The sequence below is a fragment of the Pristiophorus japonicus genome, chromosome 2 (genome assembly GCF_044704955.1).
Source record: "Pristiophorus japonicus isolate sPriJap1 chromosome 2, sPriJap1.hap1, whole genome shotgun sequence".
Classification (NCBI taxonomy): Eukaryota; Metazoa; Chordata; class Chondrichthyes; family Pristiophoridae; genus Pristiophorus; species Pristiophorus japonicus.
This window is the reverse complement of record NC_091978.1, coordinates 373580275-373606190: the sequence shown is the minus strand read 5'-3', so window position 1 is coordinate 373606190 and position 25916 is coordinate 373580275. Positions and strand designations below refer to the sequence as shown.

At 42.7% G+C, this 25916-nt stretch overlaps 1 protein-coding gene across 1 annotated transcript in view; it reads left to right on the top strand.

Annotated features, from left to right (window-relative positions):
• LOC139251091 (sodium/hydrogen exchanger 9B2-like) overlaps positions 1-25916 on the top strand; it is a 157969-nt gene that overhangs the window by 75820 nt on the left and 56233 nt on the right. Inside the window, exons 3-6 of the mRNA XM_070873154.1 lie at positions 7595-7694; positions 11373-11550; positions 14614-14784; positions 19762-19904. Coding sequence (XP_070729255.1) covers positions 7595-7694; positions 11373-11550; positions 14614-14784; positions 19762-19904 — 592 coding nt within the window. The remainder of the gene's footprint in view (positions 1-7594; positions 7695-11372; positions 11551-14613; positions 14785-19761; positions 19905-25916) is intronic.

Genomic DNA, 25916 nt, shown 5'->3' with positions numbered 1-25916 from the left:
TAAGCAAGCAATTGGAAAGGCAAATGATGTGTTGGCCTTTACTCCAAGGGGGTTGGAGTACAAGAATAAGGAAATCTTGTCACTAAATATATTCAAAAAGGAGTTAGATGAGGTCCTTACTGCTAGGGGGATCAAGGGGTATGGCGAGAAAGCAGGAATGGGGTACTGAAGTTGAATGTTCAGCCATGAACTCATTGAATGGCGGTGCAGGCTAGAAGGGCCGAATGGCCTACTCCTGCACCTATTTTCTATGTTTCTATGTTTCTATGTTTCTATGTTTGTTGCAATTGTTCAAGGCTTTGATCAGACCACACCTGGATTACTGAGCACAGTTTTGGTCTCTATACCTAAGGAAAGATGTACTTGACTAAGAGGGTGCGCATCAAAGATTCCTGGGATGAAAGGGTTGTCCTATGAGGAGAGATTGAGTACAATGGATCTATACTCTCTGAAGTTTAGAAGAGTGAGAGGTGATCTCATTGAAACATATAAGATTCTGAGAGTGCTTGACAGAGTAGATGCAGGGAGGATGTTTCCCCTGGGCTGGAGAGTCTAGAACCAGGGGGTCACAGTCTCAGGATAAGGGTCAGTCATTTAGGACTGAGATGAGGAGGAATTTCTTCACTGAGGGTGGTGAATCTTTGAAATTCTCTGCTCCAAAGGGCTGTGGATGCTCAGTTGTTCAGTATATTCAAGGCTGAGATCGATAGATTTTTGGACCTTAGGGTTATGGGGATCGGGCGGGAAAGTGAAGTTGAGGTCGAAGATCAGTCATGGCGGAGTGAGTTGGTAGTAAATTGACTTCTGTTCAAAGATCCATATTTGGAGAGCAGGGGCCCGAAATTCACCGTCCCCAAAGGGACGGCTACCGTGGTGTTTGGGCGGTCGATCGAAAAAATCGATCGGCCGCCGCATTCGGATACATTTCCCTCCCCGAGTCATATTGAGCTCGGGGAGGATTGCAGCGGTGTTCACTTCTGCCGGAAATGACGCAGTGAAGCCGCAGTAAAGGAAGATATCCAGCAGTGAGTCTGCAGCGTGCGGGCCGCTGGAAAGGGACTATCATAGTGAAATTCACCGAGGCAAAGGTAGAACTTTTCCCGGCAGTGCCCCCGCGAGATTTTCGACATCACTCGGGCCCTTAGGTTTATTATTTCTTATTGTTTTTATTTCATTTTCCAGCATGCATCCGCAGTAATATTGTTTTATTAATTATTATTTCCTTTTCTAGCATGCGCAGTATTTTTCTTTTCATATTTTATTAATTGTTTTGGCTCCTGCTGAGTGCTGCTCAGGTTTGCACATACCCTTGTACTTTTGTACAATTTTCAGGTCTGACTCTTTAGTGGAATCCTGTGGGCTGCAGAGACCTGCTTGGCAGAGTTCACGCTGAGGATGGGAGGAGTGTTGGGAGGGCGACACCTGGTACACCTGGTCAGAAGTAGGGCAGCCCACAGGCGAAGGCATCGCCGTCAGCACTGTGCAGACAGGCAGTGGGCAAAGGAGGCAGCAGCCATGATTCGTTCATTCTGCACCAGACCAGTGTGCCCACCGCTTCACCGGCCTGAATCAGGATTGTGGTTGGCTTCTTGGGAACAAGGGATATCCCCTGTCCACTTGGCTGCACATTCCTCTGCGGAACCCCAGGACAGCGCCAGAGCATCCATTACAATGATGCTCATTGTGCCACCAGGTGCATCATCGAGCAGTGCATAGGCAGCATCCTTAAGCAGAGATTCCAGTGCTTGGACCGCTCTGATGGCACCTTGCAGTACTCTCCTCAACAGGTCTCCATCATCATCGTGGTCTGCTGCATGATGCACAACCTGGCCATCTTGAGGGGACAGCCGCTGGAGGTTGAGCCAAGCAGTATCACCGGAGGAGGAGGAGGTTCCCTGTCACCCCAGAGCTAGGAGGCGTCGACCCATCGCCACCCTGGAAGGGCCGGGGGCAGACTGGCTAGCATCCTCCTGGGAGGGTGCGTCCTCACATACATGGAAGTGCCTGACACCTTCCCTGCAATCTCCCTCCATGCATTATGTACTGCTTGTCGGCCAAATCTCCCCACATCAGGAAACAATATTCTTCTTCTGTCCTCGATACCGTCCATCAGTGTCTCCAGCTCCATATCAGTTGGCTCTCCTTGCACCTCTTACACCAGCCATCCTTCCAATCTCCTTCCCCCCTCTCAAGGCCTTGCTGCAAACCCGGGTCTTTAAAAAGGCCAGGGAGCAGCTGGCTCATTAGAAACCCTTACCTGCATGCTGAATTTCTCCATGGTGATAATGCTCAAATTAAGAGCCACACCGCTGAAAAATCCACTTTGGAAGGATTCATTAGTGCTGGAACACACGTGTTCACTTTTGGAGCTGAATATGGGGTGGCCCAGCCACGAAAAAATATCAGCGCTAATGGCCCCAGAAAGGTGGGGGATCACCAGCTTTCCAGCGGGACTGAATTTCGGGCCCTAGGTCTCTTTTATATATTGAGTGTAGAGAAGTATATATTTTACTATGTTAAACTGTGTCCTGTTCATTCATCTACCTTATGTAAGTAATGCTAATTATTGGTTCAAAGTCTGCAGGACAGTTTGGCAAGAAAATCCAAGAGAAAGTGCACTTCTAATTAGGAAACCTGAGATCCGCTTGTGATAATGACCAGCGATGCTAAACCCGAGATAATGTTTAGAGTAATAACCTAGAAACATGGCAAACCGTGTATGAGCTCTCCAACTGTGACATCTATAGATGTATCATAACACACAAAAGCCAGTGTTCTCATTTCACTCCCTATCCCTTTGTACCACTGAGGATCTGACGGAAAAAACTTCAAAATTACTTTTACAAAACCTCAAAATGCCCTTTCCATGGCTTAAAAATGTCATCCACACGACTTACAAATGTCCTTTCTCTGTCAGTCTAGCTTAGTGTGCTTCCTCTATAGGATGCGTTGCCTCTGGCTTTCTTCCACTCAATATTGCCTCATTTTTTATTTGTTCGTTCTGGGATGTGGGTGTCGCTAGCAAGGCCGGCATTTATTGCCCATCCCTAATTGCCCCTTGAGAAGGTGGTGGTGAGCCGCCGCCTTGAACCGCTGCAGTCCGTGTGGTGAAGGTACTCCCACAGTGCTGTTAGGGAGGGAGTTCCAGGATTGTGACCCAGCGACGATTAAGGAATGGCCGATATATTTCCAAGTCGGGATGGTGTGTGACTGGGAGGGGAATGTGGAGGTGGTGGTGTTCCCATGCGCCCGCTGCCCTTGTCCTTCTAGGTGGTAGAGGTCGTGGGTTTGGGCGGTTGCAGTATTACTTCCAAAAAATTTACAGAAAATATAGTTTGCAGCTATTTAGGAAAGATTTTGAGAACTAAAAATGCTTGAAGGGTTTTTAAAATGTATTAGCTGCTCTCCCCTGCATTTACTCATGAGTCTGTGAGTCAGAAGGTTGTGGGTTCAAGTCCTACTCCAGAGATTCGCACACAAAAATCTAGACTGATACTCCAGTGCAGTACTGAGCTCCTGTGGCGAGCCGGAGGACACGCTATTTTATAATAACACGAGTGCAAAGTTACAAATAGTCTGCTTTTGGAACAGTCATCAGCTTTTCCATCCCCCATTTGGAAGTTGCCCCAGTGTAAAGATGGAACGTATTCTATGGTTCTCGGGGTTTGATTCAGTATGTTGGTGTAATATGCTGGTTAGGTTTTTAATTCATTTGATTGCTACTGTATTTTGTGCCTTGCTTATTTTTTTACATCCAATGTAGCTCCTTATTATTACAATCAGGATATCTGCACTCGATAATATAACTACAATAACTACACCAACAACACCTTGTATTTATATAGTACCTTTAACGTAGTAAAACATCTCAAGGCACTTCACAGGAGTGTTATAAAACAAAATTTGACACCAAACCACAAAGGAGAAATTAGGGCAGATGACCAAACGATTCAAAGAGGTGGGTTTTAAGGAGCATCGTAAAGGAGGAGAGTGAGATAGAGAGGCGGAGAGGTTTATGGAGGGAGTTCCAGAGCTTGAGGCCTGGGTAGCTGAAGGCACGGCCACCAATGGTTGAGCAATTAAAATTAAGGATGCTCAAGAGGCCAGAATCGGACGAGTGCAGATATCTCGTGGCATTGGAGAGGGGGTTGGGGGGGGGGGGGGGGGGGCAGTTGTGGGATTGGAGGAGATCACAGAGATTGGGGGGGGTGAGGCCATGGAGGGATTTGAAAACAAGGATGAGAATTTTAAAATCGTGGTGTTGCTTAACTGGGAGACAATATAGATCAGCGAGCACAGGGGTGATGGGTGAACGGGACTCGGTGCGAGTTAGGACACGGGGCAGCGAGTACGGGGTGATGGGTGAGCGGGACTTGGTGCGAGTTAAGACACGTGCAACAGAGTTTTGGATTACCTCAAGTTTATAGAAGGTAGAATGTGGGAGGCCAGCCAGGTCATGCCAATATATTCCTTTGGATATTGAAAGACTGAAACCAACAAGAAAACCAACAAGATCCTCTCGGAATGAGTGATCACAGTATGGTTGAATTTGTAATACAGATTGAGGGTGAGGAAGTAGTGTCTCAAACGAGCGTACTATGCTTAAACAAAGGGGACTACAGTGGGATGAGGGCAGAGTTGGCTAAAGTAGACTGGAAACACAGACTAAATGGTGGCACAATTGAGGAACAGTGGATGACTTTTAAGGAGCTCTTTCATGGTGCTCAACAAAAATATATTCCAGTGAAAAAGAAGGGCGGTAAGAGAAGGGATAACCAGCCGTGGATAACCAAGGAAATAAAGGAGAGTATCAAATTAAAAACCAATGCGTATAAGGTGGCCAAGGTTAGTGGGAAACTAGAAGATTGGGAAAATTTTAAATGACAGCAAAGAATGACTAAGAAAGCAATAAAGAAAGGAAAGATAGATTACGAAGGTAAACTTGCGCAAAACATAAAAACGGATAGTAAAAGCTTTTACTGATATATAAAACGGAAAAGAGTGACTAAAGTAAATGTTGATCCCTTAGAAGATGAGAAGGGGGATTTAATAATGGGAAATTTGGAAATAGCTGAGACCTTAAACAATTATTTTGCTTCGGTCTTCACAGTGGAAGACACAGAAACCATGCCAGAAATTGCTGGTCACAGGAATGTGGGAAGGGAGGACCTTGAGACAATCACTATCACTTGTGGGGTAGTGCTGGACAGGCTAATGGGACTCAAGGTAGACAAGTCCCCTGGTCCTGATGAAATGCATCCCAGGGTATTAAAAGAGATGGCGGAAGTTATAGCAGATGCATTCGTTATAATCTACCAAAATTCTCTGGACTCTGGGGAGGTACCAGCGGATTGGAAAGCTGCTAATGTAACGCCTCTGTTTAAAAAAGGGGGCAGACAAAAGGCAGGTAACTATAGGCCGGTTAGTTTAACATCTGCTTGAAAATGCTTGAAACTATCATTAAGGAAGAAATAGCGGGACATCTAGATAGGAATAGTGCAATCAAGCAGACACAGCATGGATTCATGAAGGGGAGATCATGTTTAACTAATTTACTGGAATTCTTTGAGGATATAACGAGCATGGTGGATAGAGGTGTACCGATGGATATAGTGTATTTAGATTTTCAAAAGGCATTCGATAAGGTGCCACACAAAAGGTTACTGCAGAAGATAAAGGTCCGCGGAGTCAGTGGAAATGTATTAGCATGGATAGAGAATTGGCTGGTTAACAGAAAGCAGAGAGTCGGGATAAATGGGTCCTTTTCGGGTTGGAAATCAGTGGTTAGTGGTGTGCCACAGGGATCGGTGCTGGGACCACAACTGTTTACAATATACATAGATGACCTGGAAGAGGGGACAGAGTGTAGTATAACAAAATTTGCAGATGACACAAAGATTAGTGGGAAAGCGCGTTGTGTAGAGGACACAGAGAGGCTGCAAAGAGATTTAGATAGGTTAAGCGAATGGGCTAAGGTTTGGCAGATGGAATACAATGTTGGAAAGTGTGAGGTCATCCACCTTGGGAAAAAAAACAGTAAAAGGGAATATTATTTGAATGGGAAGAAATTACAACATGCTGCGGTGCAGAGGGACCTGGGGGTCCTAGTGCATGAAACTCTTTTTGGGTCCCAAAAAGTTAGTTTGCAGGTGCAACAGGTAATCAGGAAGGCGAATGGAATGTTGGCCTTCATTGCGAGAGGGATGGAGTACAAAAGCAGGGATGTCCTTCTGCAACTGTACAGGGTATTGGTGAGGCTGCACCTGGAGTACTGTGTGCAGTTTTGGTCACCTTACTTAAGGAAGGATATACTAGCTTTGGAGGGGGTACAGAGACAATTCACTAGGCTGATTCCGGAGATGAGGGGTTACCTTATGATGATAGATTGAGTAGACTGGGTCTTTACTCGTTGGAGTTCAGAAGGAGTGATCTTATAGAAACATTTAAAATAATGAAAGGGATAGACAAGATAGAGGCAGAGAGGTTGTTTCCACTGGTCGGGGAGACTAGAACTAGGGGGCACAGCCTCAAAATACGGGGGGAGCCAATTTAAAACTGAGTTGAGAAGGAATTTCTTCTCCCAGGGGGTTGTGAATCTGTGGAATTCTCTGCCCAAGGAAGCAGTTGAGGCTAGCTCATTGAATGTATTCAAGTCACAGATAGATTTTTAACCAAGAAGGGAATTAAGGGTTATGGGGAGCAGGCGGGTAAGTGGAGCTGAGTCCACGGTCAGATCAGCCATGATCTTGTTGAATGGCGGAGCAAACTCGAGGGGCTAGATGGCCTACTCCTGTTCCTAATTCTTATGTTCTTATGTTCTCACCAGTGTTTTACTTCAGAAGCTTAGGGTGTTGTGTGGCATGCATTGGATGTGGCAAATGATAATATAAAAACATTTAAAAGTTTACTTTGTGGCCGTCTGCCATAACGTATTGACTAATTGTTTTGTCTTTCTTGATTCGAAGTGCAATGAGAAGTCTTCCTGCACTCGAAGAACATTGCAAATGTGCACACTGTTATATTTTTGCATGAAAATATTCTGTTTTCATCTGTTTTAGTAGTGCTATGTTGTAAGTAAGCCTATAAACCATCGTTATCCCAGTCAGCTATGGCAACTGCTTGCCTGTCCGCTTGTTGTATTATACTCGAGCATAACCCTCTGTTGGAGCAAAAATTAATGTTTCATTGTGACTCATAACTACATAAACCATTCCAGAATAAATTATTTTTGGCTTAAAATACTGAATCACAGTATGCAGTACTTCAAAAAACCACTGAAAAATGTTTCAAAAAACATAAAAATTTCTTGAAGGGGCATGTCCACTGACCTTTCTTCTCCCACCGGAACTCGCATCTCCATTCAAATTTTTCCAAATCCACCACTGCTAAGATTGCACTTTTCTGTGCTTTATTTTTCACCTATAAACCATTGGCTAGGCTCAGGAACAGCTCGTTCCTTCTGAAATTCAACATATTTGTTACCCTGAGCAATATAATGCCGACTTCTAACAGTATCCCTGAACACCTTGTAATCCTGGAATGCTGTTGTGTGATAATTTGGTGCCAGTTTCACCTCCCTTTCCTCCTCTTGCAGTGTAATCAACATGGCAAACAAAGATATTGAACACCTAAATAATGCTACAAATGAAGATAAAACTTCTCAGGCAACTTTGAAAATAATGTCAGAATCACAGGTATGTATGTAGTAGTGTGTATGCAGTAGTTTTTTTTAAAAGAGCTCTCTATTAAGTGTAATGTTTAAGTTTGTTCACACTAATGTTGTTGGGCTTATTTCAAGTAATTTTAATTGTGTTAAGTGTTATAACCTTTTATGTTTAGGATGCAAATTTACTGTCTTCTGCACATTTACTATTGGTTCTCGTGTATCTGTGGCTGTGCTGTGCACTACCTAAATGTAGGTGAAGCTGGTGCATGCATTTATCTTGTTATTTGCCAAATAGTGATCCTGCTATGGTAACGTGCAAGTGTTGATGTAGAAAAAAAATGGCTTGTTTAAATTATAAAAACTGGAATATATTTTGTGCTCAGTTTCCATTTTGAATTCAGGAATTTGTTCTGGTTTGGCTGGTATTTACAGTAACTGGTTTAGTTACTGCTTTGGAGCCCACTGATGAACATTTTATAAATAGATTTAGTATCCTCACATACTCACCTTTTTAATGTGCTTCCTAATATTACATTTCCGCTAGGCAGATACAACCAGATACACTCAATTCCTTCATTGCTCAAACTAGCATCAGGAACTGCTAAACCTTGCTCAACACACAGACCTACTCACACAGCAGATCCGGTTTTCTTATATACTGTTGACCAGTACTGTTGAGGATGAAGCAGTTTTCATTAACCTTCAGTGCAATCTCTGCATAATTGATGCCTATGACTTTTGCAGCAGAGGTTACCGATCCAGTAAGCTTTGTAGCCCTAACTTCAGAGAGGCATTTAAAACTTGAAATTTTTTTCCCTCAAAAGTTGGTTTTCTTTCCCATTAGGAACAGAACTGCCATAATATTCTAAATTGTTTTACATCTTTATAAACAGCTCTTAATTTGTGTATCTGCAGTCAAAGCACAAGGGTTAGACCATGGCGATTTATTGTTCCTAGTAAAACATTTAAGGTAATTAGATGCTGCAGCACAGTGCATCATTTGTTATTTTATGGTTCCTATCCACGGAAGCCTGCTTGTGTCAAAAACGAAGTCCCCTATTTGCAATGCAGACCTGATTCTGCTGATAAGTCTAATGATGTCATCATCATTCAGTGTTTATAATCATCACAATATAATGAATTGTGGTTACCCAGTCCACCACTGTAGGAGCTCAGTATTCGCTTATGTTCAGAGTCATCTCCGGAGCATTGTTCCAGTTACAAGATTGCTGCTGTTGCCTGATACTTTTATCTTGGCTTCATTTTTATTGTAGAGCATGGTTTTGAAGGCTCAAAGAAAATCTGCAGCAGCTGTCCTTGTTAGCTCCTTGTCCCTGTATATATCTGAATTGAGCACACTAAGAGAAAACTAATGTGAGGGTAAGCTGCTTATAGGGAGCTTATTTGTGCAGACCTGATTAGTTTGACATGTCCAATGGCCATTCTAACCTGACATATCATACGTGACCGATTCATAGATTTAATAGTGAACTCCATTTACACCTGATTTTTCTGGACAAGCCATGTCTACCAGAACCAAATGCGTTAACAGGTGTACAAGATTCATTGGTTAGTGCAGACAAATTTTGTGCATGCTGACATGTATCGGGCAACCCAGCCTGACCCAAGCTTCCAGCCTTCCTGCGTTATATCTATTACAGTAATGCACTGTTCAACATTACTGCATTATAGCTAGAATCCTTCAGACCTGATTTGCTGATTGCAGTGGCCAGCATATACCTGTCAGATCGGATCTTCAAGGATATATCTGATGGGCACGGCGATCAGCAAACCCCGCTTTTAATGATTTACACTGTACAGTGATATTGATAAGTTTCATGCTGTCTAATGCAATATACATAAAATGCAGGAGACCTGAAGGATCAGTTTGTGGAGTGCTTCGGACATAAAGCTTGCAGTGGGAAAAGGCCATTTGGTGCATCAAACCCATTCCCTCAACTGGACCACAATTCTTTTTGACACTTGCATTGCCGCAGCACAACTTCTTTTCATTTCCATAGGGCAGTGATTAAATACCTGTACAGGTACCAGTAAAATTCCAACAAAATAAAACGGTGAACTTCGTCCATACTTCTTAGTGATCCATAAATCAATTGTCTCTACGTAAATATTATCTTTGACCTTCAATCCCATTTCCAGCCAGATAACCACCCAACTCCTTTTTAAGAGTTCATTGATGTAGCACTAACTTCAAAAAAATATTTTCTACATATTAATCAGTTTTTGCAGGAATGGGGGAGCTCCTACAAATGTGTTTCATGAGGCTTGACAGTTTTATACTTGTGTCCTCTTGTTGCACAATCACAGTTGAAATGATATTGATATTATCCATTCCTCTCACATTCTAACAGCCTTGACTGTTATATATGTAAACCTGTAAATACTTTGTTTAACCACCAGAGGGCTCATCCCCTGGAGTACCAAGGGATCCCACAATCCCTTGGGAGCACCTAAGGAGGCCTCACAGGCTGGAGAGGCACTCTGGAGACCTGTAATAAAGGACTACGGTCACACCTTACTTTGAGCTCACAGTATCTGGTCAGACTCTTTATTCAATACATAACATTGACTATGTTGTGTCCCAATCTTTTCTCAATGAAAACAATTTCAATTTTGACATCTACCGTTAAAATTTAGAGTTCAAGTCCTGCAATCATTCTGATTGTGAACCCTCTCCAATAGATCCATCATCTTTTTGGCCAAAACTATATGCAGTATTCCAAAGGTTGACACATACAAGGCACCAAACTTATCAATGTGTGTGCAAGATCTGTTAGTTTGTCCAGACAAACTGATAATTCTGTCCAGACAAACCACTGAGTCTTGTATAGATGTTAACATGGTGCAGTTTGTCTGGTTTACCCAACAGTCTGGACAAATGTGTGTCCACTTTGCGTGGAACCCACTGTATAGCCTGATATAGCACACTACTCTGGAGGATCTAACTCTCACAGTAACTCACCATCTAGTTGCATCTCTGTAACACTGTGACCTTTTATGACATTTAAAGGTACTATATAAATTCAGCTTGTTGTTACATACATAGCAATTGCACAATATGTTGCCGTGCTCACTCCAGTGGCATACAATGAGAATCCTAACCTGCTGTGATAGGAATGGATAAAAAATATGCTATTGTTGGGATAGCCAATTAATGATATATGTCAGTTGAACAACCAATGGCATTAACTAGCTACACTTGTTAATCAGATTGTATGTGCGTATTTATAATCCATATTTCATAGTGCATCAGGGAGTACCTATATTTGCTAGCCTGAGAATAAAGAGTCTTTATTCTGCAATTGGATTTTGTATAACCCTAACTGGCGTTACAGTATTAGCAAGCCAGCATTCTGATGCCATTTTGCTGCAGCACCGACTTAGACAAGCATTTCAGCTGCTCGGTGGTGGAACTGACCACCTCTCAGCTGTTAAAATCAATACCAAAAGCAAATCTTTGTCCATGTTACCACAATATATTGATGAGTATTCCCATGGCTGCACACTCCATACTTTCCCACAATTTCACACAAACACAATGCTATTAGTCATTAGTCGAATTATATGGAGTACAGAGCTTATAATTACATTATTTTTAATAAATAAGATCTCTTAAAGAAATTTTTCAAAAAGAAAAGAGATTAGATGTCTAAGAAATGTGTTGCATTTTGTATCCTTGTTGCAGGATTTTATTGATAAGGTGAATGCCACAGACCATTCAGATCAACCACTGGAAGTCGATGAAACCACCCTTTTGAATAAAAACAGTCAGAGCGAGGAGCCTACTCATCAACACCACCAGAAACTATGGAGGATATTTGCATGCCCACCTCAAGGAATTATTGCTAGCGTACTAACAAAGGGTTAGACTACAGCATGCATTTGTGTTCGTCATTCATTAACAATAGAAGCAGCGATTATAATCACTTGTATGATTACATATTTGTATGTGAACAGAGGTTACACTACCCTTGCCATGCCTCATAATAGCATTGAATGTTTTCAAGTTCTGGTGTTACCATTACACTTTTGCTCTCAAAGCGCTGGAGAAGTACCACCAGCGCTGCCTCTGCAATTACTGAGGTGTGGGGATTGGCACAGTTGATTCAAATACATGGGGAACATGTGGAAATTGGTAGTTACAAGAGAAATCATGCCCAACTTTTTTACCTAAAGGCAATAGACTTGTACTATCAGGGGGCATAGTTTCAGAATAAGGGGTTGCCCATTTAAAACTGAGATGAGAAGGAATTTCTTCTCTGAGGGTCATGAATCTTTGGAATTCCCTACCACAGAGAGCTGTGGAGGCTGAGTCATTGAATATATTTAAGGTGGAGATGGATAGATTTTTGAATGATAAGGGAGTCGAGGGTTATGGGGAGTGGGCAGGGAAGTGGACTGAGGCCAAGATCAGATCAGCCATGATCTTATTGAATGGCGAGCAGGCTCGAGGGGCCAAATGGCCTACTCCTGCTCCTATGTCTTATGTTCTTATAAGTTACCAGGAAAGATCATTCCAGCAGAGTGTGTTATGGTTAAGGAAATTACCATGTGTGTTTCTGGAGAGAAGTGACTAAAAAGTTATCCTGAAAAAGGCAGGTAGATTTTGTTGGGATTAATTACAATAAGTCAGACTCTGAAGCCAAATGGCATTTTCCTGAGCTTAAACATGCCTGTATTCTTGATTAGCAGTGACCTGTATTTTACAGAATACCACATGGTCTTTGGTGCTTAAACACTTTACTACACAACACTGTATATGCATATGAATATATATAAATTGACAGGCAGGAGAAGACCCGCCCTAAAATTATATATTATATTATGACTTTTATTCATTTTTAGTTGTTCATTTTGTTGTAGGGATCAAGGCTCGGTGGTAATTGAATGAGTTTGTAATTTTATTTTGACTCATACAAGTCATCACAAAGAGGAAGCTTTTCTCCCAGCTGTATGGCTTCCTGTGGGGCATGACCACCACAAGGCCCATCACCACCACCTCAGAGCACCTAGGGATGGGCAATAAATGTGGACAAGTAATCGCTATTATTACAAAAGCAAAATACTGCGGATGCTGGAATCTGAAATAAAAACAGAAAATGCTGGAAATCTCAGCGGGTCAGGCAGCATCTGTGGAGAGAAACAGAGTTAATGTTTCCGGTCGATGATCCTTCATCAGAACTGGCGAATATTCGAAAGAACAGATTCTTAATGAGCACTGAAAGGGGGCGGGGAGAAAAGGGAAGGTCTGTGATAGGGTGGAAGACAGGAGAGATTTGAGAGACAAAAGGGATGATGGGCCGACTTGAGATGGTAATGTCTGAAGTTAGAAAAAGATTAGTTTAGATAGGGTGTGATTGGCAGGATAATTACCAGCTACCATGGGAAACACAGAGAGAGAAAAAATATATGAGCAAAATATGGGCAGAGGCTAAGGTCTGAAATTGTTGAACTCGATGTTGAGCCCAGAAGGCTGTAACGTGCCTGAACGAAAGATAAGGTGCTGTTCCTTGAGCTTGTGTTGAGCTTCATTGGAACAGTGCAGGAGTCCGAGGACGGAGAAGTCAGGGAGTAGAGCGGAGAATTAAAATGACAGGCGACCGGAAGCTTGGGGTCATGCTTTTGGACTGAACGGAGGTGTTCCGCAAAGCGGTCACTCAATCTGCGTTTGGTCTCCCCAATGTAGAGGAGTCCACATTGTGAGCAGTGAATACAGTATACTAAATTGCAAGAAGTACAAGTAAATCGCTGTTTCACCTATAAGGAGTGTTTGGGGCCCTGGACAGTGGGAAGGGAGGAGGTAAAAGGGCAGGTGTTGCATCTCCTGCGCTTGCACAGGAAGGTGCCATGGGAAGGGGAGGGGGTGCTGGGGGTGACTGCGGAATGGACCAGGGGGTCGCAGAGGGAGCGGTCCCTTCGGAACGCTGAGAGGGAAGGGGAGGGGAAGATGTGATTGGTGGTGGCGGAAATGGCGGAGGATGATCCATTGAACGTGGAGGCTGGTGGGGTGAAAGGTGAGGACAAGGGGAACCCTGTTGTGAGGACAAGGGGAACCCTGTGTGGTTCTGGAGGGAGGGGAAGGGGTGAGAGCAGAGGTGTGGGAAATAGAACAGACACAGTCGAGGCCATGTCAACCACGGCGGAGGGGAATCCTCGGTTGAGGAAAAAGGAAGACGTGTCAGAGGCACTAGTGTGGAAGGTGGCAGCATCAGATCAGATAAGACGGAGAAACTGGGAGAACGGAATGGAGTCCTTACAGGATGCAGGGTGGGAGGAAGTGTAGTCCAGGTAGCTTTGAGAGTCAGTGCGAATGTTTGTTAATAGTCTATCCCCAAAAATAGAGATGGAGAAGTCAAGGAAGGGAAGGGATTATAGTCGCTATTATTGTTCAGCAACACACTGCATACCATAGATTTGAAGGAATAGGGACTAACAAACTCTCTTAATCTAGCACCATAAGCCTGCCTTTTGAATTAGCACAGGAGCACAATGCCATCCAATCTCATAATAGATTGAAATAATGGTTTGTGAGCTGGTAGAGATTCCTGGAGCTTTGAGTTATTTTTATGTAAAATGAACTATTGCAATGCTTTGTTGCTGGGGCAGGGAAAACAGTTTGTCAGACATGCCAAAGAAAATAGTTCCAAACAGGACAAAAGTTTGGTATGAATACATTCAATTCATGGCTTTAATATTCATATGATACTACTAAAATGAATACAATTGTTTCTCAGTGCTATGGCACTACAAATGGTTCTTCGTATTGGCGTCCATTTGATAATGATGGTAAAGCCCTGCATATTTCAAAAGGTAGTGTGTTAATTGCTCTTCTGTTGACAAGTGTTATTGTCCAAATTAAGAAGAATAAAATCTCATGTTGAATGTTTTTGATCCTTGTATTAATCGATGTTCACCTTGTTTTCCAGTGATTATGGTGATCCTGCTGTGGGCCGTTGTCTGGTCAATTACAGGTCCAGAGTGCCTACCTGGCGGTAATTTGTTTGGAAATCTGATTCTATTTCTGTGTGCAGTTCTTGGAGGGAAGATTGTTGGAATGATCAAATTCCCTAATTTGCCTCCGTTACCTCCTCTTCTTGGTAAGAAAATGGAAGATATAATAAATAAAATGCTGGTGTTGGGTGACTAGACATAGGGAGTACAGAAAGAAAAATAACTTGCTTTTATATTGTACGTTATCACATCCTAAAGTGCTTTACAACTAATGGATTGCTTTTAAAGTGTAATAACTGTTGCTTTGTAGGCAAATGCGGAAGCCAATTTTCACACAGCAAGGTCTGTGAAACAGTAATGAATGTGATGAGAGAATCTGTATTTTGAGGTGTTGACTGAGGAAGGAACATGACCCTGACACTGCGGAGAAACACCCCGTTCTTATTCAAATAGTAATATATTTTTGATATCCTCCTGAGCAGGCAGATGAGTCCATGCTTGAGGGAGTATTGCACTGTTGGAGGTGCGTCTTTCAAATGAGATATTAAACCGTTATCTGTCTGAGGTGGATGTAAATGTTCCCATGGCACTATTTCTCCCAGTGTCTTAGGCCAATATTTATCCCTCAACTAACATTGCTAAAAAACAAGATTATCTGGTCATTATCTCATTGCTATTTCTGGGACAATTCCATGCACAAATTGGCTGCTGCGTTTCCTACATTACAATGGTGACTACACTTCAAAAGTATTTCATTAGCTCTAAAGTGCATTGGGGCATCTTGAGGTAATGAAAGGCGCTATATAAATGCAAGTCTTTTAACCTTTACATCTCGGACCAATTTTTCATGCACACTGACTCGTGCACATTGATTCCTACATGAATATGTGTGTTTATTCAGGGTCCACAGCCAGATAAGGAATGGAAGACCAGCAGGAAGAGCAGTGCAAGGAAGGTAGTGCAGGGGTCCCCTGTGGTCATCCCCCTGCAAAACAGATACACTGCTTTGAGTACTGTTGAGGGGGATGACTCATCAGGGGAGGGCAGCAGCAGCCAAGTTCATGGCACCGTGGCTGGCTCTGTTGCACAGGAGGGCAGGAAAAAGAATGGGAGAGCGATAATGATAGGGGATTCAATTGTGAGGGGAATAGATAGGCGTTTCTGCAGCCGCAACCGAGACTCCAGGATGGTATGTTGCCTCCCTGGTGCAAGGGTCAAGGATGTCTCTGAGCGGGTGCAGGACATTCTAAAAAGGGAGAGAGAACAGCCAGTTGTCGTGGTGCACATTGGTACCAACGACATAGGTAAAAAAAAAGGGATGAGGTCCTATGAGACGAATTTAAGGAGCTAGGAGCTAAATTAAAAAGTAGGACCTCAAAAGTAGTAATCTCGGGATTGCTACCAGTGCCACGTGCTAGTCAGAGTAGGAATCGCAGGATAGTGCAGATGAATACGTGGCTTGAGCAGTGGTGCAGCAGGGAGGGATTCAAATTCCTGGGGCATTGGGACCGGTTCTGGGGGAGGTGGGACCAGTACAAACCGGACGGTCTGCACCTGGGCAGGACCGGAACCAATGTCCTAGGGGGAGTGTTTGCTAGTGCTGTTGGGGAGGAGTTAAACTAATATGGCAGGGGGATGGGAACCAATGCAGGGAGACAGAGGGAAACAAAAAGGAGACAAAAGCAAAAGACAGAAAGGAGATGAGTAAAAGTAGAGGGCAGAGAAACCCAAGGCAAAGAACAAAAAGGGCCACTGTACAGCAAAATTCTAAAAGGACAAAGGGTGTTAAAAAAAACAAGCCTGAAGGCTTTGTGTCTTAATGCAAGGAGTATCCATAGTAAGGTGGATGAATTAACTGTGCAAATAGATGTTAACAAATATGATGTGATTGGGATTACAGAGACGTGGCTCCAGGACGATCAGGGCTGGGAACTCAACATCCAGGGGTATTCAACATTCAGGAAGAATAGAATAAAAGGAAAAGGAGGTGGGGTAGCATTGCTGGTTAAGGAGGAGATTAATGCAATCGTTAGGAAGGACATTAGCTTGGATGATGTGGAATCTATATGGGTAGAGCTGCAGAACACCAAAGGGCAAAAAACGTTAGTGGGAGTTGTGCACAGACCTCCAAACAGTAGTAGTGATGTTGGGGAGGGCATCAAACATGAAATTAGGGGTGCATGCAATAAGGGTGCAGCAGTTATAATGGGTGACTTTAATATGCACATAGATTGGGCTAACCAAACTGGAAGCAATACGGTGGAGGAGGATTTCCTGGAGTGCATAAGGGATGGTTTTCTAGACCAATATGTCGAGGAACCAACTAGGGGGGAGGCCATCTTAGACTGGGTGTTGTGTAATGAGAGAGGATTAATTAGCAATCTCGTTGTGCGAGGCCCCTTGGTGAAGAGTGACCATAATATGGTGGAATTCTGCATTAGGATGGAGAATGAAACAGTTAATTCAGAGACCATGGTCCAGAACTTAAAGAAGGTTAACTTTGAAGGTATGAGGCGTGAATTGGCTAGGATAGATTGGCGAATGATACTTAAGGGGTTGACTGTGGATGGGCAATGGCAGACATTTAGAAACCGCATGGATGAACTACAACAATTGTACATTCCTGTCTGGCGTAAAAATAAAAAAGGGAAGGTGGCTCAACCGTGGCTATCAAGGGAAATCAGGGATAGTATTAAAGCCGAGGAAGTGGCATACAAATTGGCCAGAAATAGCAGCGAACCCGGGGACTGGGAGAAATTTAGAACTCAGCAGAGGAGGACAAAGGGTTTGATTAGGGCAGGGAAAATGGAGTACGAGAAGAAGCTTGCAGGGAACATTAAGACGGATTGCAAAAGTTTCTATAGATATGTAAAGAGAAAAAGGTTAGTAAAGACAAACGTAGGTCCCCTGCAGTCAGAATCAGGGGAACTCATAACGGGGAACAAAGAAATGGCGGACCAATTGAACAAGTACTTTGGTTTGGTATTCACTAAGGAGGACACAAACAACCTTCCGGATATAAAAGGGGTCAGAGGGTCTAGTAAGAAGGAGGAACTGAGGGAAATCCTTATTAGGGAAATTGTGTTGGGGAAATTGATGGGATTGAAGGCCGATAAATCCCCAGGGTCTGATGGACTGCATCCCAGAGTACTTAAGGAGGTGGCCTTGGAAATAGCGGATGCATTGACAGTCATTTTCCAACATTCCATAGACTCTGGATCAGTTCCTATGGAGTGGAGGGTAGCCAATGTAACCCCACTTTTTAAAAAAGGAGGGAGAGAGAAAACAAGGAATTATAGACCGGTCAGCCTGACATCGGTAGTGGGTAAAATGATGAAATCAATTATTAAGGATGTCATAGCAGCACATTTGGAAAGAGGTGACATGATAGGTCCAAGTCAGCATGGATTTGTGAAAGGGAAATCATGCTTGACAAATCTTCTGGAATTTTTTGAGGATGTTTCCAGTAGAGTGGACAAGGGAGAACCAGTTGATGTGGTATATTTGGACTTTCAGAAGGCTTTCGACAAGGTCCCACACAAGAGATTAATGTGCAAAGTTAAGGCACATGGGATTGGGGGTAGTGTGCTGACATGGATTGAGAACTGGTTGTCAGACAGGAAGCAAAGAGTAGGAGTAAATGGGGACTTTTCAGAATGGCAGGCAGTGACTAGTGGGGTACCGCAAGGTTCTGTGCGGGGGCCCCAGCTGTTTACACTGCACATTAATGATTTAGACGAGGGGATTAAATGTAGTATCTCCAAATTTGCGGATGACACTAAGTTGGGTGGCAGTGTGAGCTGCGAGGAGGATGCTATGAGGCTGCAGAGCAACTTGGATAGGTTAGGTGAGTGAGCAAATGCATGGCAGATGAAGTATAATGTGGATAAATGTGAGGTTATCCACTTTGGTGGTAAAAACAGAGAGACAGACTATTATCTGAATGGTGACAGATTAGGAAAAGGGGAGGTGCAACGAGATCTGGGTGTCATGGTACATCAGTCATTGAAGGTTGGCATGCAGGTACAGCAGGCGGTTAAGAAAGCAAATGGCATGTTGGCCTTCATAGCGAGGGGATTTGAGTACAGGGGCAGGGAGGTGTTGCTACAGTTGTACAGGGCCTTGGTGAGGCCACACCTGGAGTATTGTGTACAGTTTTGGTCTCCTAACCTGAGAAAGGACATTCTTGCTATTGAGGGAGTGCAGCGAAGGTTCACCAGACTGATTCCCGGGATGGCGGGACTGACCTATCAAGAAAGACTGGATCAACTGGGCTTGTATTCACTGGAATTCAGAAGAATGAGAGGGGACCTCATAGAAACGTTTAAAATTCTGATGGGTTTAGACAGGTTAGATGCAGGAAGAATGTTCCCAATGTTGAGAAGTCCAGAACCAGGGGTCACAGTTTAAGGATAAGGGGTAAGCCATTTAGGACTGAGATGAGGAGAAACTTCTTCACCCAGAGAGTGGTGAACCCGTGGAATTCTCTACCACAGAAAGTTGTTGAGGCCAATTCACTAAATATATTCAAAAAGGAGTTAGATGAAGTCCTTACTACTAGGGGGTTCAAGGGGTATGGCGAGAAAGCAGGAATGGGGTACTGAAATTGCATGTTCAGCCATGAACTCATTGAATGGCGGTGCAGGCTAGAACGGCCGAATGGCCTTCTCCTGCACCTATTTTCTATGTTTATTAAATCTGTATTGTAATATTTCTTCATGTTTTTCATCATGAAAAATAATAAATTCAAATAATCTCTGCCACTGAAGAAGCCTTTGAAAATTTGACCACCAAACTTAGATTTTGAAGATCTGTTGCGGGTTGATTTTTTCCAATATCTATTCTGTACTTTCAAAGCATGAATCTGAATCATGGTGATGGTTAGAACATAGGGAGAGCTAATTACAGTATTTGAAACCAAGAGGTTATTTATTATTGCATTCAGCGATTCATTTTTACATACATTTCTGTCTCCAGTACAGTAATGCTTTTGTTGGCCATATCTTTTTTTAAAAATATTGATCCATAGAACAGTGTTGTATATCCAAAGATGTATTTGTATTTAATTAATTTGCCTAATGACAGTTTATCTGTAATGTATTTTCTTTGTACTTGTGTATTAGGAATGCTGCTTGCTGGTTTTGTTCTCCGAAATATTCCTGTTGTCCGTGATGCTATATACATTGACTACAAGTGGTCATCTTCCTTGAGAAGTATAGCGCTTGCAATTATCCTTACCCGAGCTGGACTTGGGCTAGACGCAAAGGTATGAACCATGTGTTTCTCATCTCCATTTTGTTCATATAAAACCAAATAGTGTCACTCAAGTTAGCTATAGTTCATTCAGCTTTTACTTGTCGCACTTGCTAATTGGTGTGGCACTGAACCATATAGGTGCTAGATCCGATCCCTGAACTGCACTGAGTTCGTTGATTTTAACCAGAATAGCCTCGGTGTTCCTGGCCTGGGAAGAGGGAAATTCACAACTAGGGCTTCAATGAAGAGGAGGCCAGGCTTAGCTGTGATGCCTAATCCTCACATAATCTGGTCACTGCTTGGCCTTACACATGAAGGACAGCTCTTTGGGCAAAGTCAATCTTTTTTGCATGCTTATGTTGCTTGCAAATGTTGATATCATGCTCCTAATGCCCTTGTCCAAATCGTCTCAATGTATTGCGAACAAATGTGGACCCAGCATTGACCCCTGGAGTACACCACTTCCAACCCTTCGCCAATACAAGCATCATCTATTAACTTTAACTCTGCCTCAAATCTGTCAACCAACTGTGTATACCTTACAAGCCCTGAGTTTAGTAACCAGCCTCTTGTGAGACACCTTATCACATGCCTTCGAGAAATTATCTACTTCATTAATTTAATCCAACTAGACAGCCACTTCTTTAAAAAAATTATATTACATTTGTCAGACACATGCATTTAATGATTCCATGCTGGCTGTCCTTAATTATGTCAAGCATTTCTAATTTTATCTTGAGTTATGAAATTTGAGTTAACTTATGTTAGACTAACGGTAGATAGTTGTCCAATTTATCTTTTTCTCCTTTCTTGAACAGAAATATTACACTGACTACCCTCCAGTTCTTTGGCACAATTTACATATCTGAGAAGGATTGAAAAATGATAGTCAGAGCCTTTGCTGTCTCTTCTCTGACTTCCTTTGAGAGCCGAAGGTGCATGCCCTCAGAAACCCACCATTGGTTCTGCAAAACAACAACAAATCTTAATTCCTTTCTAGTTATGACTAACCATTGTTCCCCTTTCCTCTTCCTTGTACAACTACATTCTCACTTCCACCATCATTTGTAGAAACGGATTCAAAGTAACAGAATATTTCTGCCATATTTTCATCCTCCACAGCCAGATTCTACCTTCATTCCTATTCTTTCTAACTATTCTTTTACTTTTAATATGTTTATTTAAAAGCCCTTACTATTTCCTTTTATATGATCTAGCCTTTTTCAACAACCCTTTCACTCCTCACTACACTTTATACACTTAAGATTGCCTTTAATATTGTTAGCCCGGTCTCATCGTATGCTTCCCTTTTAAGTTTCAGATTAGTTTCAATTTCTCTATTTATCCACAGAACTCTATTCTTCGATGCATCCCCTTTTACCTTCTCGAAATGAATCTACTTTGAACACCATCTATCTTGTATTCGAAAATTCTCCGCTGCTGATCCACTACCTGACGACTGGGAGAAATTTAGAATTCAACAGAGCAGGACTAAGGGTTTAATTAAGAGGGGGAAAATAGAGTACAAGAGAAAGCTTGCAGGGAACATAAAAACTGACTGCAAAAGCTTCTATAAATATGTGAAGAGAAAAAGATTAGTGAAGACAAACGTAGGTCCCTTGCAGTCGGATTCAGGTGAATTTATAATGGGGAACAAAGAAATGGCAGACCAATTGAACAAATAATTCGGTTCTGTCTTCACGAAGGAAGACACAAGTCACCTTCCGAATGTGAGAGGGGATAGTGGGTCTAGTGAGAAGGAGGAACTGAAGGATATTCTTATTAGGCGGGAAATAGTGTTAGGGAAATTGATGGGATTGAAGGCCGATAAATCCCCGGGGCCTGATAGTCTGCATCCCAGAGTACTTAAGGAGGTGGCCCTAGAAATAGTGGATGCATTGGTGATCATTTTCCAACAGTCTATCGACTCTGAGTCAGTTCCTATGGACTGGAGGGTAGCTAATGTAACACCACTTTTTAAAAAAGGAGGGAGAGAGAAAACGGGAAAAAATGGTTAGCCTAACATCAGTAGTGGGGAAAATGTTGGAATCAATCATTAAGGATGAAATAGCAGCGCATTTGGAAAGCAGTGACAGGATCGGTCCAAGTCAGCATGGACTTATGAAAGGGAAATCAGTCTTGATGAATCTTCTGGAATTTTTTGAGGATGTAACTAGCAGAGTGGAAAAGGGAGAACCAGTGGATGTGGTGTATTTGGACTTTCAAAAGGCTTTTGACAAGGTCCCACACAAGAGATTGGTGTGCAAAATCAAAGCACATGGTATTGGGGGTAATGTACTGACGTGGATGGAGAACTGGTTGGCATTCAGGAAGCAAAGAGTCGGGATAAACGGGTCCTTTTCAGAATGACAGGCAGTGATTAGTGGAGTGCCGCAGGGCTCAGTGCTGGGACCCCAGCTCTTTACAATATACATTAATGATTTAGATGAAGGAATTGAGTTTGCAGATGACACTAAACTGGGTGGCGGTGTGAGCTGTGAGGAGGACGCTAAGAGGCTGCAGGGTGACTTGGACAGGTTAGGTGAGTGGGGAAATGCATGGCAGATGCAGTATAATGTGGATAAATGTGAGGTTATCCATTTTGGGGGCAAAAACACGAAGACAGAATATTATCTGAATGGCGGCAGATTAGGTAAAGGGGAGGTGCAACGAGACCTGGGTGTCATGGTTCATCAGTCATTGAAAGTTGGCATAAAGTTACAGCAGGCGGTGAAGAAGGCAAATGGTATGTTGGCCTTCATAGCGAGGGGATTTGAGTATAGGAGCAGGGAGGTCTTACTGCACTTGTACAGGGCCTTGGTATATTGTGTTCAGTTTTGGTCTCCCAATCTGAGGAAGGACGTTCTTGCTATTGAGAGAGTGCAGCGAAGGTTCACCAGACTGATTCCAGGGATGGCAGGACTGACATATGAGAAGAGACTGGATCAACTGGGCCTTTATTCACTGGAGTTTAGAAGGATGAGAGGGGATCTCATAGAAACGTATGATTCTGATGGGACTGGACAGGTTAGATGCGGGAAGAATGTTCCCGATGTTGGGGAAGTCCAGAACCAGGAGTCACAGTCTAAAGATAAGGGGTAGGCCATTTAGGACTGAGATGAGGAGAAACTTCTTCACTCAGACTTGTTAACCTGTGGAATTCCCTGCCGCAGAGAGTTGTTGATGCAAGTTCATTGGATATATTCAAGAGGGAGTTAGATATGGACCTTACGGCTAAAGGGGTATGGAGAGAAAGCAGGAAAGGGGTACTGAGGGAATGATCAGCCATGATCTTATTGAATGTTGGTGCAGGCTCGAAGGGCCGAATGGCCTACTCCAGCACCTATTTTCTATGTTTATCCTCTTTGCTATCTTTACAACTCTGTTATTTGGGAATAAAAATCTCTTTTTAGCTCATTAAACTTTGCCTTTTCCAGTCCAGTAACCTTATCTTTTGACTTCATTATCCTTTTCTATTCTTGCACTGAACCTAACTATGTTATGATTGCTGTTTTCCAACTGTTCTCCTATTCTTTGGTCCAAAATTTGTCCCACTTTATTTCCCAGAAGTAAATCAATGTGATATGGTGCCATTTAAGGGCAAGTATTGTTTTTATTGTTATACAATATTGTATAATGCAATGTAAAACAAATCTTGACAAGTAACCAGTGTCCATCGCATAGTAAATAGCACTATTGCTCTGGCACTAACTAACTATAATCTTAAACGACTTGTATATGGCATTAAATATATAGGATTAGGGTATACCATGACTAGACAAAAGAGCAGATAGAATGACAACAGTAAAATACTACGGATTCTGGAATTGGAAATAAAAACAGAAAATGCTGGAAATCTCAGCGGGTCATCTGTGGAGATGTGACCTGACCCGCTGAGATTTCCAGCATTTTCTGTTTTTAGAGCAGATAGAATTGTTGCTTACCTACTAAAGAGAACTGAATTGTACTTTCTAAACTTTGTGGTTTGAAGGGTTGTGCTAATTTAAAGCCTGAGATTATGCCCAGATACCTTCTCCATGCTTTCACTTCCTATGTGAGCTAATCATTTTGTACTTTTAACTTTTGCCTGTATGATACTGAGTTACATTGAGTGCATATAACTCAATATCATGCACTCTTGCTTCCCACACAAGCCATCCTGGTGATCCCTTTGAAATGGATTTGCTGAATGAGTTTGGCAATTTATGTCCCTGTTGGAGGCTAAAAGTAGGCCAGGCATATCCTATCTTCCCTTGTATGTTTCTTTACTGGCTGCCCTCTCTTTTATTGGAGCAATTTGAACCCAATAACAGCACCAGTAGATTAATCAGTAGATTATTTCAATTGCAACTTTCACTTCTGACTTAAGTCCAAACTCTTGCGGCTGATTTTAAAATCTGACCCCACTTTGAGTCCTGGGTTTCCTATTCCATTCTATTTAATTTCTTTATTAACTTTTGCTACAATTAAAGGATGTAGCTTCCCATCCTATTGCTACCATCACCCTAATTCACTTGTGAGTGAGAGGGTGTGTGTGTATCTATCTGTATCTCAGTGCACCATACTTGGGCATGTATGCAAATAGTTTCTCTCTTAAATTTCACTGTATATACATTTATAATGCGTATTGTATTTGTTAATAACATACAGTGAATATCAAAATATAGTGCTGTACAATGTAATACTTCAGTTCCAATCATAACTTGAAATGTGATATGTGTGCTGTGGTGCCTGCCTCTGAAAATTAAGTCCCAAAATGAGGTGAAGTACTTTTTAAAAAATGTATTTGTTCACGGGATGTGGGCCTCACTGGTAAGGCCGGCATTTATTGCCCATCCCTAATTGCTCGTGAGAAGGTGGTGGCGAGCCGTTGCCTTGAACCGCTGCAGTCCATGTGGTGAAGGTGCTCCCACAGAGCTAGCCTTGTCATAGCAATTTGGTACAATGTGACAGTGTGGCTTACTTGGCCATTTCAAGGGCAGTTAAGACTCAACCACATTGCTGTAGGTCCGGAGTCACATATCGGCTAGACCGGGTAAGGGCGGCAGGTTTCCTTTCCTAAGGACATTAGTGAACCAGATGGGGTTTTACGACAATCCAGTAGTTTCATGATCACCATTACTAGCTTTTTATTCCAGTTTTATTTATTTAAATTCCTAAGGATTTGAACTCCTGTCTCCGGATCATTAGTTCAGGCCTCTGGACTACCATAACCACTATGCTACCGTAAAATATCAAGCTGTATTAACTATCTATATTTCTATCAATATCTATAATGTATTGCATATGTATGCACGTCCAGTCTACGCCACTTGACTTCTCGTTGTCTCGTTTTTGTCTCAGCTTCCCATTATACATTCACGTGTCAGCGGGTAGTGGCTCAGTGGGCAGCACATTCGCCTCTCAGTCGAAAGGTTGTGGGTTCAAGTTCCACTCCAGAGACTTGAGCACAAAAATCTAGGCTGACTCTCCAATGCAGTGCTGAGGGAGTGCTGCACTGTTTGAGGTGCCGTCTTTCAGATGAGACGTTAAACCGAGGGCCCGTCTGCCCCTTCAGGTGGATGTAAAAGATCCCATGGCACTATTTCGAAGAAGAACAGGGTTATTCCCGGTGTCCTGGACCAATATTTATCCCTCAATCAACATCACTAAAACAGATTATCTGGTCATTATCACATTGCTGTGTGTGGGAGCTTGCTGTACGTAAATTGACTGCTGCCTTTCCTACATTACAACAGTGACTATACTCCAAAAGTACTTCATTGGCTGTAAAGTGCTTTGAGATGTCCGGTGGTCGTCAAAGACGCTATGTAAATCCAAGTCTTCCTTTCTTTCTATATCCACATTTACAATGGAAAACCAATAAGGGATTAAGGGTTACGGGGAGCGGGCGGGTAAGTGGAGCTGAGTCCACGGCCAGATCAGCCATGATCTTGTTGAATGGCGGAGCAGGCTCGAGGGGCTAGATGGCCGACTCCTGTTCCTAATTCTTATGTTCTTATTAAATCACCTATGTAATCTC